This window comes from Pelobates fuscus, chromosome 2, assembly GCF_036172605.1.
Source record: "Pelobates fuscus isolate aPelFus1 chromosome 2, aPelFus1.pri, whole genome shotgun sequence".
In the NCBI taxonomy this organism is placed as follows: Eukaryota; Metazoa; Chordata; class Amphibia; order Anura; family Pelobatidae; genus Pelobates; species Pelobates fuscus.
The window spans coordinates 332,915,827-332,930,568 of record NC_086318.1 but is presented as its reverse complement, the minus strand read 5'-3'; the positions used below and the strand labels follow the sequence as shown (position 1 = coordinate 332,930,568).

The following is a 14,742-nucleotide window of genomic DNA, read 5'->3' as shown; positions in this document are numbered from 1 at the left end:
TAGAGCATGGACATGCTTCTCAGTAGCATCTTGCGTTGTTTTTAAGGTGGAATCTACAGGACTTGGTAACATGCTGGATGTGAGACTAAAAAGATGAGGCCAGAATCAAGTGTGACATCAAGACAGCGTGCTTGCAAGGATGGACTGATGTGGATACCACTAATTTGAAGAGAGAGCAAAAGAGGAAGATCAGCATTTGGAGGAGGAAAGACAAGGAGCTCAGTTTTAGAGAGATTTAGTTTCAGAAAGCGGGAGGACATCCAATCAGAGAAGGAAGAAAGGCAAGCAGGGACACGTTCCAGGACGGCAGGGGAGAGGTCCGGGCAGGAGAGATATATCTGGGTGTCATCAGTGTACAGGTATTAGTGAAATCCAAATGAGGTAATAAGTTTGCCAAGAGACGCAGTATAAAGAGAAGATAGAAGGGACCAAGGACAGAGCCATGGGGGACTCCAACCAAGACAGGACAAAGGGAGGAGCGATCATTAGAAAAGGAGACATTGAATGAGCATTGGGAGAGATAAGAGGAAAACCACGAGAGGACAGAGTCACAGAGACCGAGTGATTGAAGAAGGAGAGCATGATCAACGGTGTCAAAGGCAGCAGAGAGGTCAAGAAGAATTAGTATGGAGTAGGGGCCTTTAGATTTAGCTGTGATTAGGTCATTAGTAACTTTGATAAGAGCTGTCTCAGTAGAGTGGAGGGGGTGGAAACCAGATTGAAGAGGGACGAGGAGAGAGTTTGAATTGAGTAAGTGAGACATACAGGTAAAGACAAGTCTTTCCTGAAGCTTTGAGGAAAAGGGAAGCAGGGATATGGGACGTTAGTTAGAGGGGGAGGATGGTAGGAAAGGCATGATCTACGTGTGGTTGAGAAAGAAAATTATTTCCTTAGCTGTTCAATCTTGTTGGTAAAGTAGCATGCAAAGCTATTGGCTGTAAGGTCAGTTTGAGGAGTAGCCACAGCAGGGCGAAGAAGAGAGTTAAAGGTGTCAAAGAGATGCCTGGGATTGCGGGAGCATGAACTAATGAGAGAGGAAAAGTATGAATGTTTGGCAAGGGCAAGGGCTGCGCTGTATGAACCTAATATGAATCTATAATGGAGAAAGTCTGACTGAGTACGAGACTTCCACCAGGAGCGTTCAGCACAACGGGAGCCTCTTTGCAGATAGCATGACCTTTGGTTCATAAAACCATGTTGATTGTTGCTAATAACAATGTTCTTCCCATTGAATTCCTGAAAATGACCCCTTTTTAAAGTGGTCATGGTGCTTGTATGTGTATCATTTCAGTATGAACCACTGCACAATCAGAGATATTTAAAGACACACTATAGGGTCAGGTACACAAATGTGTATTCCTAACCCTATAGTGTTACAAATATTATTTAACCCCCCAATTGCCCCCCTTAAACAGTGTTAAAACTCACCTTATTTCCAGCGTTGCATGGGTCTGTCGGCCCTGGCCCCGCTCCCAATCTGCCTCCTTGGCTGACAACATCAGATTTGATGATCTCAGCCAATCCAATGTTTTCCCATTCGTATGTCTGTAGCAGAGCTCCGAGATCATGACTAGGTATCTCCGCTGTTCATTCCTCGAAGCTGTAAGAAGCGCTGTAGTGATTAAAGCCCTTTCCCCTCAGCAACCCAGTCAACTTAGTTTTATTCTGCCACACTCGGCTCTTTATGTACAGAAGTCACACAAACTATTACAACACAAAACAGCAAAAAACAAATGTGGGGAAGGCTGAACTTGATGGACACAAGTCTCTTTTCAGCTATGTAACTATGTAACACGGGGGCAGAGCCTAACCAGCGAGTTAGCTGGACTTGCACTGCTAGAGCTCCTGCAAAACGGACAAAAATACCTTCGGTTTAATCGAGCTGCTGAACCACAAACCTCCGCCGGAACAGCCCACGGCACTGTGGAAACGTGCTGGAATCCAACGACGCCAAACATGACACGCGGAGAGACCGGGCACCGCAACAGCAAATGAGGCCTACCACAGGAGATGGCGAGAAAAGGCGTCGCGGACAGCCAAATGCAAGTATACCACACTCCCCCCTCCCCCCCTCCTAGGGACCGGTGGGGGATATCCCGATCCCCGCTGGACGGAGAACCCCGAGCTCTACGCCCCTCGAATATACCCGCAATCTCCTCAAGCAAAGTGGGAGTTAGGGCCTCCAAGATGGCGGATGCACAAGATCCAGCAATAACGAACCAGCAACCTAACACTGGACTGGGCGAAGGCACCAACGAGAGAGACTCCATTGATGTTATATTTTAGGTATTTTGGGTTAAACTACTGGCACTTTTACAGCCAATTGGGCCACATCATGAAGAGATTATGAAACACAAAAAGCAAGTGAAGGGGAGATTTGGGAAACCTCCTCAAGGAGTGTGGGAACCTCCAACTACAACCCCCCGAACACGGAGCCCTCTCGGGCAGAGATCATCAGGGGTCCACCTCCATAGGACCCCCTATCCACCACGGAAGCAGGGAACCCCCAAGAATAGGAAAACACAGAGTCCTGACTCACATCACGGGGCACCACGATCACCCACCTCACAAGATAATACCAGCAGGCACGGCGGAGGGGCACCCAGAGCTATAAGGCAGAAATCCTCACCACTGCCGACACGCTGAACCTCTGCAATACCTCTGAGAACAGATCAGTGCCGTCCCCACAGATATGCCGGGACCCAGCGGTGGCACATACATCTGGACAGCGCAAGAAACAACCGGCGCATTAAAGGACTGACAACACCTGTCAACTGCCATGCGAGCGGGACTGGCCTTACATGCCCAAGGGAGCGAGGTATGCCAGCGCTTGTCCCGCTCCTACAATGCCCCTGCCAGCCCCACTGGCCCCAGTTAGGGCCACGACACCCGAGACTTTTGCACTCCTGGGTTACTGACCCCACACTCATGGGCATTGACTAAAAGGACCGATGGCGGGACCCCACAGATGCCGCTCGCCTCTGGGAAATGACTGGTGCATACGTTGATTACCTCCTCTAACTTTGATAACTCTAGCCAGAAAAGCTCCTTATCCTTCGTTTATTATGTACCGACCAGAACAGGCGTGGGCTGATCGGGACTCTAAACACAGGCCTGCACTCATAATACATGAGACAATGCCACAGATTATAGAATCATATCTCATTCAAGCCACAATCCTGCAGCCACAATATTTTTTGACATGGCATTCGCTTTTTGTATTTGTTATATTGCCTGTGACCTTTTTTTTTTGCCCTATCTACTAATCTGTTCAATGGAGGCATCTTGTTGTTCGTCTCTCTAGCAATATCAGTCTACTTAGCCTGCCTGAGCTAATCTCTGCTGCACTTCCTAGCCTGTGAAACTTAGATACTGGCATGTGAAGCTTATATTGATCTATTCAGCATGATTAGCCAGATACAGCTAATCACTAGCATATCTATTACATAGTAACGTAAGCTTGAACAACTAGCCTGCAATGTTCTCTATCACCATTATAACCTGTCTTACGCTAATCCTGTTTCTTATTTTTATTAATAATCAGCCTAGATATAACTTTATGTTAAGCGTTAATAATTTAAAAATGTGCAACGTTTTTTCCACTGCCTAACCCACAAAACCCACAGTTTTTTTTAGCTATAAGATTTTGAAAAATGAAATCTTGCATGTGACTTTTTAAAGTTGTAAAGCCCAGTTTAGGTTTTATGTCATACTTAGTTTAAATAATTATTTTTTTTGCAGTGCATATGAACGTAACAAACGCGCATGGGGTACCCCAACGGCAATCCTCATGTGTTTTTCAGACATTAGTAACATTGAGGTATGCGAGAGTACTAGCACAATTTTGTATTTAGTAAAGGTAATAGGTCTCAGGCTAGGTAGGTAAATATGTTAAGTAGAGTAGCCAGCAGATTTACATATCAAGATACGAACAGGCATAACACATGATTCGAGTCTAACCTGTATATGAGAGGTTATACATAGATACATGATGACTAACAGACGTACCCATGGTTTAGGTGTGAGATATACATGCAGAGTGAGGTAACCACTGGGTTATAGAGCTATGGTTATTTCTATACTGCTTTTATGCTTAAGAGCAAAGGAGCGGATAAATAAGGGAAAATAACCTGTACGCTGATTATGCATGTCTAAGAGTTAGGTTAGCTTGTCAACAGAGAAAAGTGACTAGACAGATTGGCTAATATTTCTGGTATCCTATCTCATTTGTCACTCATGGCTCTCGCTTACTATTGCTAATAATCAGAACTAGAACAGATTTAAACGTAAACATATCTAGGTTAATGAGTTGAACTACCGAATTCACTCATATTACACATGCTTTAAGAGTATAGTTTGGAAAACTTGAAAAATAAACACTAAAATTAAGCATTAAGCATATATCTCGGGTCAGTTTGAATAATTTTAGGTTATATAACCCACATACAGCTTTGTATTTCTAATACTATTGTGTTCCTTTAAGTCCTGCAAGTTGCGAGGCACAGCAGATAATGGACTGACAGGGAAGGGGTTACCAAAGGGATGGATGAATAACACGTACTGACAGGGAAGGGGTTACCAGAGGGATGGATGTGTAACAGGGATTGGCAGGGAAGGGGTTTTTAGAGTGACTGATGGATAACAGGTGGTGGCAGGGAAGAGGTTAACAGCAGGATGGGCAGATAACAGGACTGTCAGGGAAGGGGTTAACACATGGATGGGTGGATAACAGGGACTGTTAGGGAAGCGGATACCAAATAGGCGGGTGGAGAAAAGGGACTTGCAGGGAAGGGGTTTTCAGCGGGATGGCAGATAAGAGGGACTGGCAGAGAAGGCATTAACAGTGGGTGGGGAGGTTGATTAACAGGGGCTGGAGGGAAAGGGGTTAACAGGGTGTAGAGAGGTTGGCTGAGAGGGCTGGAGGGGAAGGGGTTAACAGTGGGTAGTGAAGTTAGGTAACAGGGGCTGGAGGGGAATGTACTGCATTACAGGGAAAGAGAGGATCACATATGGTGTGGCTTGGAAAAGGGGGGGATATCAACGAAAGGAGGGAGGGAAGGACAAAAAAAAAATAAGGATACACCAAAGCTATAAAGTAAAAAGATACTAAAGAAATCAGAAGTGAAAGCAAAAGACCAACAAAGACTATTTACACGTAATGTGCTTAGCTCTAGCCTTGTCTCTGCTGTGCAATCTGTGCTGTGAGCATTCCTTACACTAGAGTAGACACACCTCTATTTTCATTGGCTGCAAAAGGTATGTTTCTTTCAGAGACTGGGAATCAGGAACATGGTGAAATGTGAGAAGGGGTGACTAAGGAGGCTGGGTTACACTGCAGAAAATCAACAAAACATTTTACAGCACTGCAGGAAAACTGCACAGAATTGAAAGAAAATAAACTAATCACTGGTGTTTGAGCTTATTATCTTTAGTTTAAGCTTAACTTGTTTAGCTGCCCGGAGTGTCCCTTTAAGGTTAACTATGCTTTCAGTCCGACCTTACATTTGAAATAAACTCTGAATTTGTTGTGAATTCTCACGTTACTGAATACACCTTCTAAGTAGTTTAATCACTATCCACAGATCTACTCTTTATATGTAATGAATTGATACAGCTTAATAACCCTCCATGCGTTTCCAAATGGATTCATTTTGAAATAATAGAGAAGATTTCAAGCGCCAGAAGTGCAAACTAAAATTACATCCACGTAATTGTATGTATCCCATAAATTCTACATCATGTATAAGTAATATTCTGCATCCTGTATAAGGATAACCCTAAGTCAAACCCAAACCCAAACCCTCACCTTATACATTTTCTTCACTACCCTAAACCAATCACTAAAACAAATTCTATGCTTAACCTTAAACCTTACCCTATCCCTAACTCTAATCCTTACCCTATGTGGAACCATAAGTGAGTATGACACGGGTGTCCTTTTTAATCAACACGGTAGCAACATAGGCCTTGTTTTAATATTGTTAGATGTGTTTCCTAATTATTTAATATTTTTGGATACATTTTCTAATTTATTTTTTCAACACATTAAAATATAAAAAGTATATCATATATATATATATATATATATAAAAAAAACATAAATATGTAAAAATATTAAAATATATATATATATTTTTTTATAATATTAAATCATATAGGAAATGTATCCAAAAATAATAAATCATTTGAAAGGTATTCCAACAATATTAAAGTGTCAATAGTGTCAAATATAGGGAGCAAGATTGTGGAGATTGTAGCATTTTAATACATGGCAATGTTTTGTGTATTCTGTGCCATCAGTTACATATTGTATTTGTTATTTCCCCCTGTCATTTTTTTCCAGTGAGATTGTAAATGGACACTGTTTCAAATAATCAGACAGCCACCGTTTTAAAAAAATCTGGAGAGGGCCACAGCTTTTTTATAAGAAATGTTTATGCCTTTTTATTGAGATAACATACATCAGTTTAGTGTAGGCAAAATTGGGTATTATCACTAGAGTGTTTGCAAGTATAATTCTATGTGCCAGTGGACCACTGTGATATGCTTTTGTGATTGTGTGTAACATTACAAGGAGAGCTGTTTTTTTTACCTTTCTTTCTCTCTCTCTCTCTCTTTCTCTCTCTCTCTCTTTCTCACACTAAAAAATTATATTCCATAAAAAACAAAAACCCATCAAAAATACCAAAATTGACCCTGCGGTGAGAACTGCTGTTGCCATTAAATAGTAAAGTTAGCAAGTAAATGGTAAGGACATTTCATGTATTTTTCACTGATTTAACAAGTGCTAGCTAGTGTCCACCCCCAGGTTCATCCCTACAGGGATAAGTACAGTGGATGCAGTGTGTGTATAGTAGATGCAGTGTATATAGACAGGGCCAGCCTTAAGGCGCCCTGTGTGAAAAATCTTTACAACGCCCCCCAATCATTTATGGGGTAGAGGTGTATGTATAGAGGTGTAGTGTTTGTATAGGGGATTTATTAAATTAAGAATGATTTAAAAACAAATATTAATTCCTCCTTTCCTGTTGTTAGCTTGTTCGGACAGGGGCATGCTGATCTCTGGCGTTCCAGTGTGCCGTGAATCTGGTCTGCTCCTACACTGGGTGCAGACCATGCGTAACTGTGTCACGTGCTCAGGCACTTGCAGTGTCAGAGCTTTCCTGTGGTAAACCGCGGCAACACTCTGATTGGCCGAACTAGGAAGACAGCTACTTGTGGTCTTCTGCGAACAGAAGTGCAGGCAGGAGGTGCCAGACTGCCTTCTCTGTGTTACAGAGGGACAGTCTAAGTATGTCACATAATACTGAGAGTTGCTTTGATTTAGAGCTCTGGATTTTCCTTATGTGTGAGCTGGGTCAGCCACATGGCACACCCTGCTGCCATGGTGCCATGTGCAGCTGCACCGCTTGCACACCCCTAAGGCCAGCCCTGTGTATAGAGGATGCATGGTGTGTGTATTGTATATGTGCAGTGGATACATAGTGTGAATATTTAGAGGATGCAGAGTGTGTACATTAAGAGAGAGTGTGTGTATGCTCTTTGAGATATTGATACCTATGTACGGATATTCGATTATATTGAGCAAGAGTTATGTAGATATATTATTTGTTTGTTTGCATTTGTCTGCTGTAAAATGGAATTTTTTTATAAAGTCTTAATAAAAAAAATAAAATTAAAATAAAGAGAGTGTGTGTGAGTCAAGTGGATGCAGTAGGTGCAAAGTGGATGTAGTGGATGCAGTGTGTAAAGGGAATGCAGTGTGTGTGTGTGGATGTAGTGTATGCAGTGGACACAGTGTGTAAAGAGAATGCAGTGTGTGTGTGTGTGTGTGTGTAGTGGATGCAGTGTGTATAGTGAATTATATGTGTAAAGAGAATACAGTGTGTGCATAGTGGGTGCAGTGTGGTTGTGTAGTTATACTCATTTTATACAGTCATGGGGAAAAGAAAGTATACCCTCTTTGAATTCTATGGTTTTACAGGACACAATTATTATCTGTTCCTTAGCAGATCTTAAAATTAGGTAAATACAATCTCAGATGAACAACACATGACATATAACAACATGGAATAATAGAATTAACATGTTCTCATACAGAGCTTGCCCTTTCTTCCTCCTTCCCCATGCAGGCATTGCTTTTACTTAGGCTGAAGTGAAGCAGGAGAGACATCCTGAGTTGGACTTAACAGATATGCAGAGCACAGCCCTCTTATCACTGAACTGACTGATAAGAGAAGGAAATAGCTGTTTCTTTTATCTCTGATTTTAAAGAAATCTAGACATCTGCTATCAATTCGTCAAGCACAACATAGAGATGAAATGTGATTATCATTTACGGTTAAGATCTGCAAATACAAAGATGAACCCCTTAGCTGCCAGATGTGTAGCTTCACCTCCAGCAGAATTCATAGCTGGTCCAGAACAAAGTTCTGGGCTGGGTAATATAACATTTTGTGCAAAATTAAGCTCTGACACCAGCACGCACAGCATGCGCTAAATAGTCAATGGTGTCAGTGTTTAATGAAAACACTGTTTTTTGGTTGGAGTAACCCTTTAAAGCTTGCAATAGGAGGCTTATACAAGGACATATTCTGAAATGTTGCTGTCTGCTCAAACCTATGATCTTTTTGTTGTTGGGTATGAATTGGGTATTATGGCAAACATGAACAGGCAATGTCTATTTTGCTTAAGTCTAAAGCTAATTTCATTGCTTGCCTTTCATTTTTGGTAATAGACAACAGATGTCAATGATCAGGCTTATTTATGAAACTGACCTATTAGTGTAACAATAAATGGACAGTATAGTCACCAGAACAGCTACAGCTTAATGTACAAAAAGGCAGTATTTACATTACTGCATAGGGACACCTCCAGTGGCAGTCACTCAGTCACTAGAAGTGCTTCCTGGATCAGTGATGCACAATGTGAAGCACTGACATACAGCATCTCCATGCCCTGCACGGAGGCGCAGAACATTCCTTGTAGAGATATATTAATTCAATGCATCTCTATGAGGAGATGCTGATTGGTGCAATAATTTCCTATGGGAAAGCATTGGATTGGCTGAGATGATCAAATTTGATTATTTCAGACCAAGGAGGTGGAGCGGGGGCGGGGCCACCTGATGTGAGTAAAGTCACCTTTTACTCTACTGACAGAGTGGCTGGTGGCCTAAATTATGTTTTCACAGCTATAGTGACAGGCATACATGTTTGTATCCCTGTCACTATAGTGTTCCTATAATATAACACTAATTTTGCTGGGAGCCAATTTATAAAAAAAAAAAAGAAAGAAAATCCAGCGCACACCCTTATCCACAAACAGCAATTTTGGTGCTGACAGAGTGTTAGTTTTTTTAAAAACACCTAATCTAGGCAAAAAATAAAGACACCTAATCTAGGTTTTTTTTTTAAAGACACCTAATCTAGGCAAAAAATGATGGGAGTTTAGTTACATTATATGATCATACTTTGAATAAGCCTGCCACAATGTCAATACGTTCCCCAAGTAAGTAGCTCATGAAGCAGACATTTGGCTGGTAGTGTAGGACCTGCCAAAGATGGGGTACATTGACGTTGTGACAGGCTTATGCAATGTATGATCATATAATGTAACTAAACCCCCATTATTGTTTGCCTAGATTAGGCGTTTTTAATAAAACTTACAAAATCTGTCAGCACAAAAGTTGCTGTTTAGTGGATAAGGGAGTTCACTGGGTTTTCTTTTTTTATCACTGTCAATTCAAGCAGCACAATCATTGGATAGACATAACCTATAACCTATATACAAAACGTAACAGTGGGACTGTACTAAAAATGAATCAATCAGAAGGAACATTCTTTTGGCATTAAATCTTTGCCCTTTTATAAAATACCCTATTATATGGCAAGTTAGCCAGGCGAAATGGGTAAATTGATACACAGAACTGCATGTCAAGATAATGGAAAATGCTAAAGGAAACGTATAGTTTCATATTTTTGCATCAGAAAATCTGGACCCTTTTTTATTTGATTACTACAGTTTAATCTCCTTGTTTAACTTGTGTTAATGCTCTTACACATCCTTATAAAAACTTTTTTTCCAGGTTAGACTGGTGGCTAACAGAAGTGAGAGAAGAGGTACCACAAGGATGCATAAGAACATTTATTATGTCCTAGTATTTATTAACCCCTTTAGGACCACACATTCATAACCCTTTACGAGTCATAGTCAAGTGCCTAAATACACCGTGCCAGTATGGAATGGAATTTTGCATTTGTCAAATTAGTTGGATATTCCATTGTGATATAGGATATTTAAAGGCCGGTGTATGATAAAACTATTTTGGTACTTAAGAGGTTAATATTTTATAAATCCACACATCTTTTGACTTTAGTTCTGATACACTGTTACATTTTTTTTAATTTTTTTTTTCTTTTAGCAATGAGCAAATCATTGGAATTCACATAATGATATTACCACGTGCTAGCCCGGGACTAGACCAGCAGCCTGTAAAGAGGGTTAGCCAATGACTGCCTGCCTCTACTTGCCATTGACATTCTGCGGCCAGATGGTGCAGGAGGTGTGATGCTCGGGCTCTCGTCTCGCCTCCGTGACTCAGATCCTGAGCCATTCCTTGAGTCAGAGCTCTCTGGGTCGCTGGCAAGCCTGCTCTCTGACAGCCCCCTGGAAGTGGAGCTAACTTTCCGGTGGCCACTGTCTGCAGAGTCACTTCGATCCTCAGCAAAGTCCTTGCAGCTGCTCACTCTGCTGTACTTGCGCAGAGCAGATGGTAGCTCCATGTGACTGGAATGTAGACAAGATTTTAGGGGGTGTACTGGACCATGTCGGCCATGGTCCAAAGATTGCTGGCTTTTGAGACAGCTCTTGGACCCCAGGCAGTTGTTATTGTTCTGTAATTTCCTATGAGAATCCTCACTGCTAGAAGACAGGTTCCTTTTTTGCATACTGGAGGTGAGTGGCTGGTCTCCCCTACGCTCTCCTTGGTGCTGATCAGGGGGACTCCGGTTCAAAGCCTGACCACGGTACTGGTCAGTATGATTACCCATTCTGTGACGTTCATTATAACGTGACTCTTGTTTGCAATGCAAGTTAAGCTGTCCACTGTGCTGATCAGTGTCAATGTGATCCCTACTTCTTCTGTGCTTGTCAGGAACCATCACTTTTCCATACTGACCATGGTCATTGATCATTTGTACCTCCTTAAAACTCTGTGTCGGGGGGAGATAGGCTGGAAGACCAACTGTGTCCAGCTGCTGGTCTGGGAGAAGTTTGAAGCTACCTGAAGACATTGGAATGATCTTGTTTGGAGAAGAATCACTCATCATGCAAACCTGCTGCACCGAGTTCTTCTTGGATTTGCAAATGCTTATTTCATCCTCTGTCACATCAGAAACGTGCTTACTGTACAGACTTTGCCTTATCTTTTTGATTCCCAAATGAAAAATTTCTAAAATGTTTAAGAATAATGACACTGCCGCTATACTATGCATAAACACCATGAAGATGGTTTTCTCTGTTGGCCTGGACACAAAACAGTCTACTACATTCGGACATGGAAAACGTGAACATTTGTACAGAGGATCCAGGTCAAATCCATACAGCAAGTACTGACCTATCATGAAGCCAACTTCCACCACAGATCTGGTTAAGATATGCAGTACGTATGTGCGTAACAGTGAGCCTCTGAGGGGAGCCTTATTTACCTTTTTTTGTTCCTCCAATTTCCTTAGTTCCTTTTCTAATCGCCTGTGTTCATCAATCATGGTGTCTAGTTCCTCCAGCTCTGCCCTGAGCTGGGCTCGCTTTTTTTGTCTCTCCTTTTCTAAGGCTCTTAGTCTGTAAAGTGCGTGCCCCATGTAAACAAGGGATGGGGAAGACACAAATATTATCTGAAGCACCCAATACCTGATAAGAGATATGGGGAAAGCTTTGTCATAGCAAACATTCCTGCACCCAGGCTGTTCTGAGTTGCAAATAAAATCATTCTGTTCATCATCCCATACGTCTTCAGCTGCCACTCCAAGTACAAGCATTCGAAATATGAATAGGATAGTGAGCCAAATCTTGCCAACGATGGTGGAGTGTATGTGAACTTCTTCCAAAATACTGCCCAGCAAATTCCAGTCTCCCATTTTCAGCTATCATTTCTGCAACACAGAACATCAAACACAAACAGCATTTATACAAGGGTAAGGGGGGTATGTAAACCTGCGTAAAAAGTAATGTTAACCAAAATCGAAGTAAAAAAACAAAAACAAAAAACACTTAACAACAATCTACATAAGCTTTTCAAAGGTTGAGTTATGCTAAAAGCAAATATTTTTGGCAATATACATCACTGTGCATTTTAGTTGGGTTCTCACCTCAGTAAACAGAACCAAGTCATTTGTCATGGTCTCATTGTTGGTGGTTGCTGAAACTGGTAGAAATGTTCTTCTATGGAATCCCAAGGCTTGGATAATAAACCCAGTGGTCGACGGAGGACATCATTCATAGTTCTGGGAACTATTGATGTAGCAAAGCATGTAACCGGCAATTGATTACAAAGTCTCTGTGCACGGCCCCCCCAGCCGTCAAATATTGTAATTACTTGTGGTTAGATTCTCACCCCAGCCTCAGGCTCTGTTTCAACTGCTCTGTTGGTGAAGATCTGCAGGTGCTTCAGCTCAATGGTAATCTCATTTCATATTTTCCAGTCGAGGTTTATTTTTTTTATCAGACAAATGCAGGAATTCGAACCCTCACAATCAAAGACCGAATATTTCTGGATGTATTTCATTTGTTCTTTCTTGGTTGCCTATCCATGCATGTCAATAAAAATAATCAATCGGACATGTCCGATTTTCTGCTTGGCTGCTCCATGTGTTATGTAGAGCGGCGGTGGGCAGACAGGGCTGTCTGATCCACGTGGCTGGTTTTTTAACTGCAGTTAGAACACAGATTCATTGGATACCCACACTTGCACTAGCTCATTGTATATGTTACAACACTTCCTGTTATCTAAACCATAGCCCACAATATATTTTATCATTGATGCAAATCTTGCCTCTAGCAAGTACACAATGCAATTAGGGATAATTCCTTTGTCTTTATCGGTTAGCATGCTAATAAAATATAAAATTATATATTTATTCATGATGAAACTGGTCATATCTGTAGTGAAAGAGGAATAATACTTTGTATCTTTAATAAACAGAGAAAATATGATGTATATTTTTACTAGCTGTTTAACCCCTTAAGGACTGGACTGTTTTTGCGATGTTGTACATTTGCGACCAGGCATCTTTTTACACTTTTGTGGTGTTTGTGTTTAGCTGTAATTTTCCGCTCTCTCATTTACTGTTCCCATACAAATTATATATTGTTTTTTTTTAGGACAAAAGGGGCTTTCTTTACATACCATTATTTATATAATCTCATGCAATTTAATTTTTTCAAAATGAAAAAATATGATGAAAAATTGAAAAAAATACATGTTTTTTGACTTTTATGTGAAAAATCTTTTACTCATCTACAAAAGCGAATGAAAAAAACTGCTAAATAGATTCAAAATGTTGTCCTGAGTTTAAAAATACCCAGTGTTTACATGCTTTTTGCTATTTTTTTGTTGCATGTTATAGGGCTATAGGTACAAGTAGGATATTGCGGTTTCAAAACATACATTTTTAAAATGTATCAATAGTGACATTGTAACACTGTTATCTGTCATAAATCTCTGAATAACACCCCACATGTACATATTTTTTTTAAAGTAGACAACCCAGGGTATTCAATATGGGGTATGTCCAGACTTTTTTAGTAGCCACTTAGTCGCAAACACTGGCCAAAGTTAGCGTTCATATTTGTTTGTGTGTGAAAAAAGTAAAAAAACTAAATTGAACGCTAATTTTGGCCAGTGTTTGTGACTAAGTGGTTACTAAAAAAGACTGGACATACCCCATTTGCAATACCTTGGGTTGTCTTCTTTTGCAAATGGTATGCCATCATGGGGGTATTTCTCATTCCTGGGCTACCATACGCTCTCAAAGGCAACGTAACCAACCTGGCCATTTTCAATGTAAAAATATTTGACCCATATATTTGACCCTGTAACTTTCAAAACCGCTATAAAACCTGTACATGGGGGGTACTGTTATACTCAGGAGACTTTGCTGAACACAAATATTAGTGTTTCAAAACTGGAAAATGTATCACAACAATTATATCATCAGTAAAAGTGCTGTTTGTGTGTGAAAAATGCAAAAAAAGTCACTTTCACTCGTGGCTAGGCCGCATCCATTCCATCAAAATGACACTACTACCCAAAATTTTATACATCTTCCGAATGTTGCCAATACATATCGAACCCCGGCTCCTCAAAAACCTCCAATCTGCCTTAACCAGATTTATCTGGATCAAAGCACGACCACGGTTGCCTATCTCCCTACTCCAACAAACACAACAATCAGGGGGTCTGGGTGTCCCAAAACTAGCCGCCTACTATGAAGCCGCCAACCTTGAAGCTGCCATTCGCCTACATGCCCCCAGACACACACTCCAATGGGTGGACATGGAATATGACAAAACACACCCACACTCCATGCTTCATATAATGTGGTCCCCGAAATTGTACAGACCTCCCAAGATGTTGTTATATCCCACCACCATGCTAACGCTTAAATTTTGGGACAGACTACTTGCCAACATAGCTGAGAAAGGAAAATTTAGCACACAAGCCCCAATAGAGGCGCTAGAAAG

General features: G+C 41.1%; 1 protein-coding gene across 1 annotated transcript; it reads right to left on the bottom strand.

Annotated features, from left to right (window-relative positions):
* Positions 1 to 10,478: 10,478 nt before the first annotated feature.
* GJA10 (gap junction protein alpha 10) lies at positions 10,479 to 12,449 on the bottom strand. The gene is made up of 2 exons (XM_063441801.1): positions 12,369 to 12,449; positions 10,479 to 12,152 (listed from the first exon to the last, which is right to left on the bottom strand). The coding sequence occupies exon 2, from the start codon at positions 12,135 to 12,137 to the stop codon at positions 10,479 to 10,481; it is 1,659 nt and encodes a 552-aa protein (XP_063297871.1). The 5' UTR covers positions 12,138 to 12,152; positions 12,369 to 12,449.
* Between the last annotated feature and the right edge of the window lie 2,293 nt (positions 12,450 to 14,742).

Coding starts and splice junctions, on each gene's coding strand:
- GJA10 (XM_063441801.1), bottom strand. CDS start 12,137: ATGGGAGACTGGAATTTGCTGGGCAGTATTTTGGAAGAAGTTCACATA.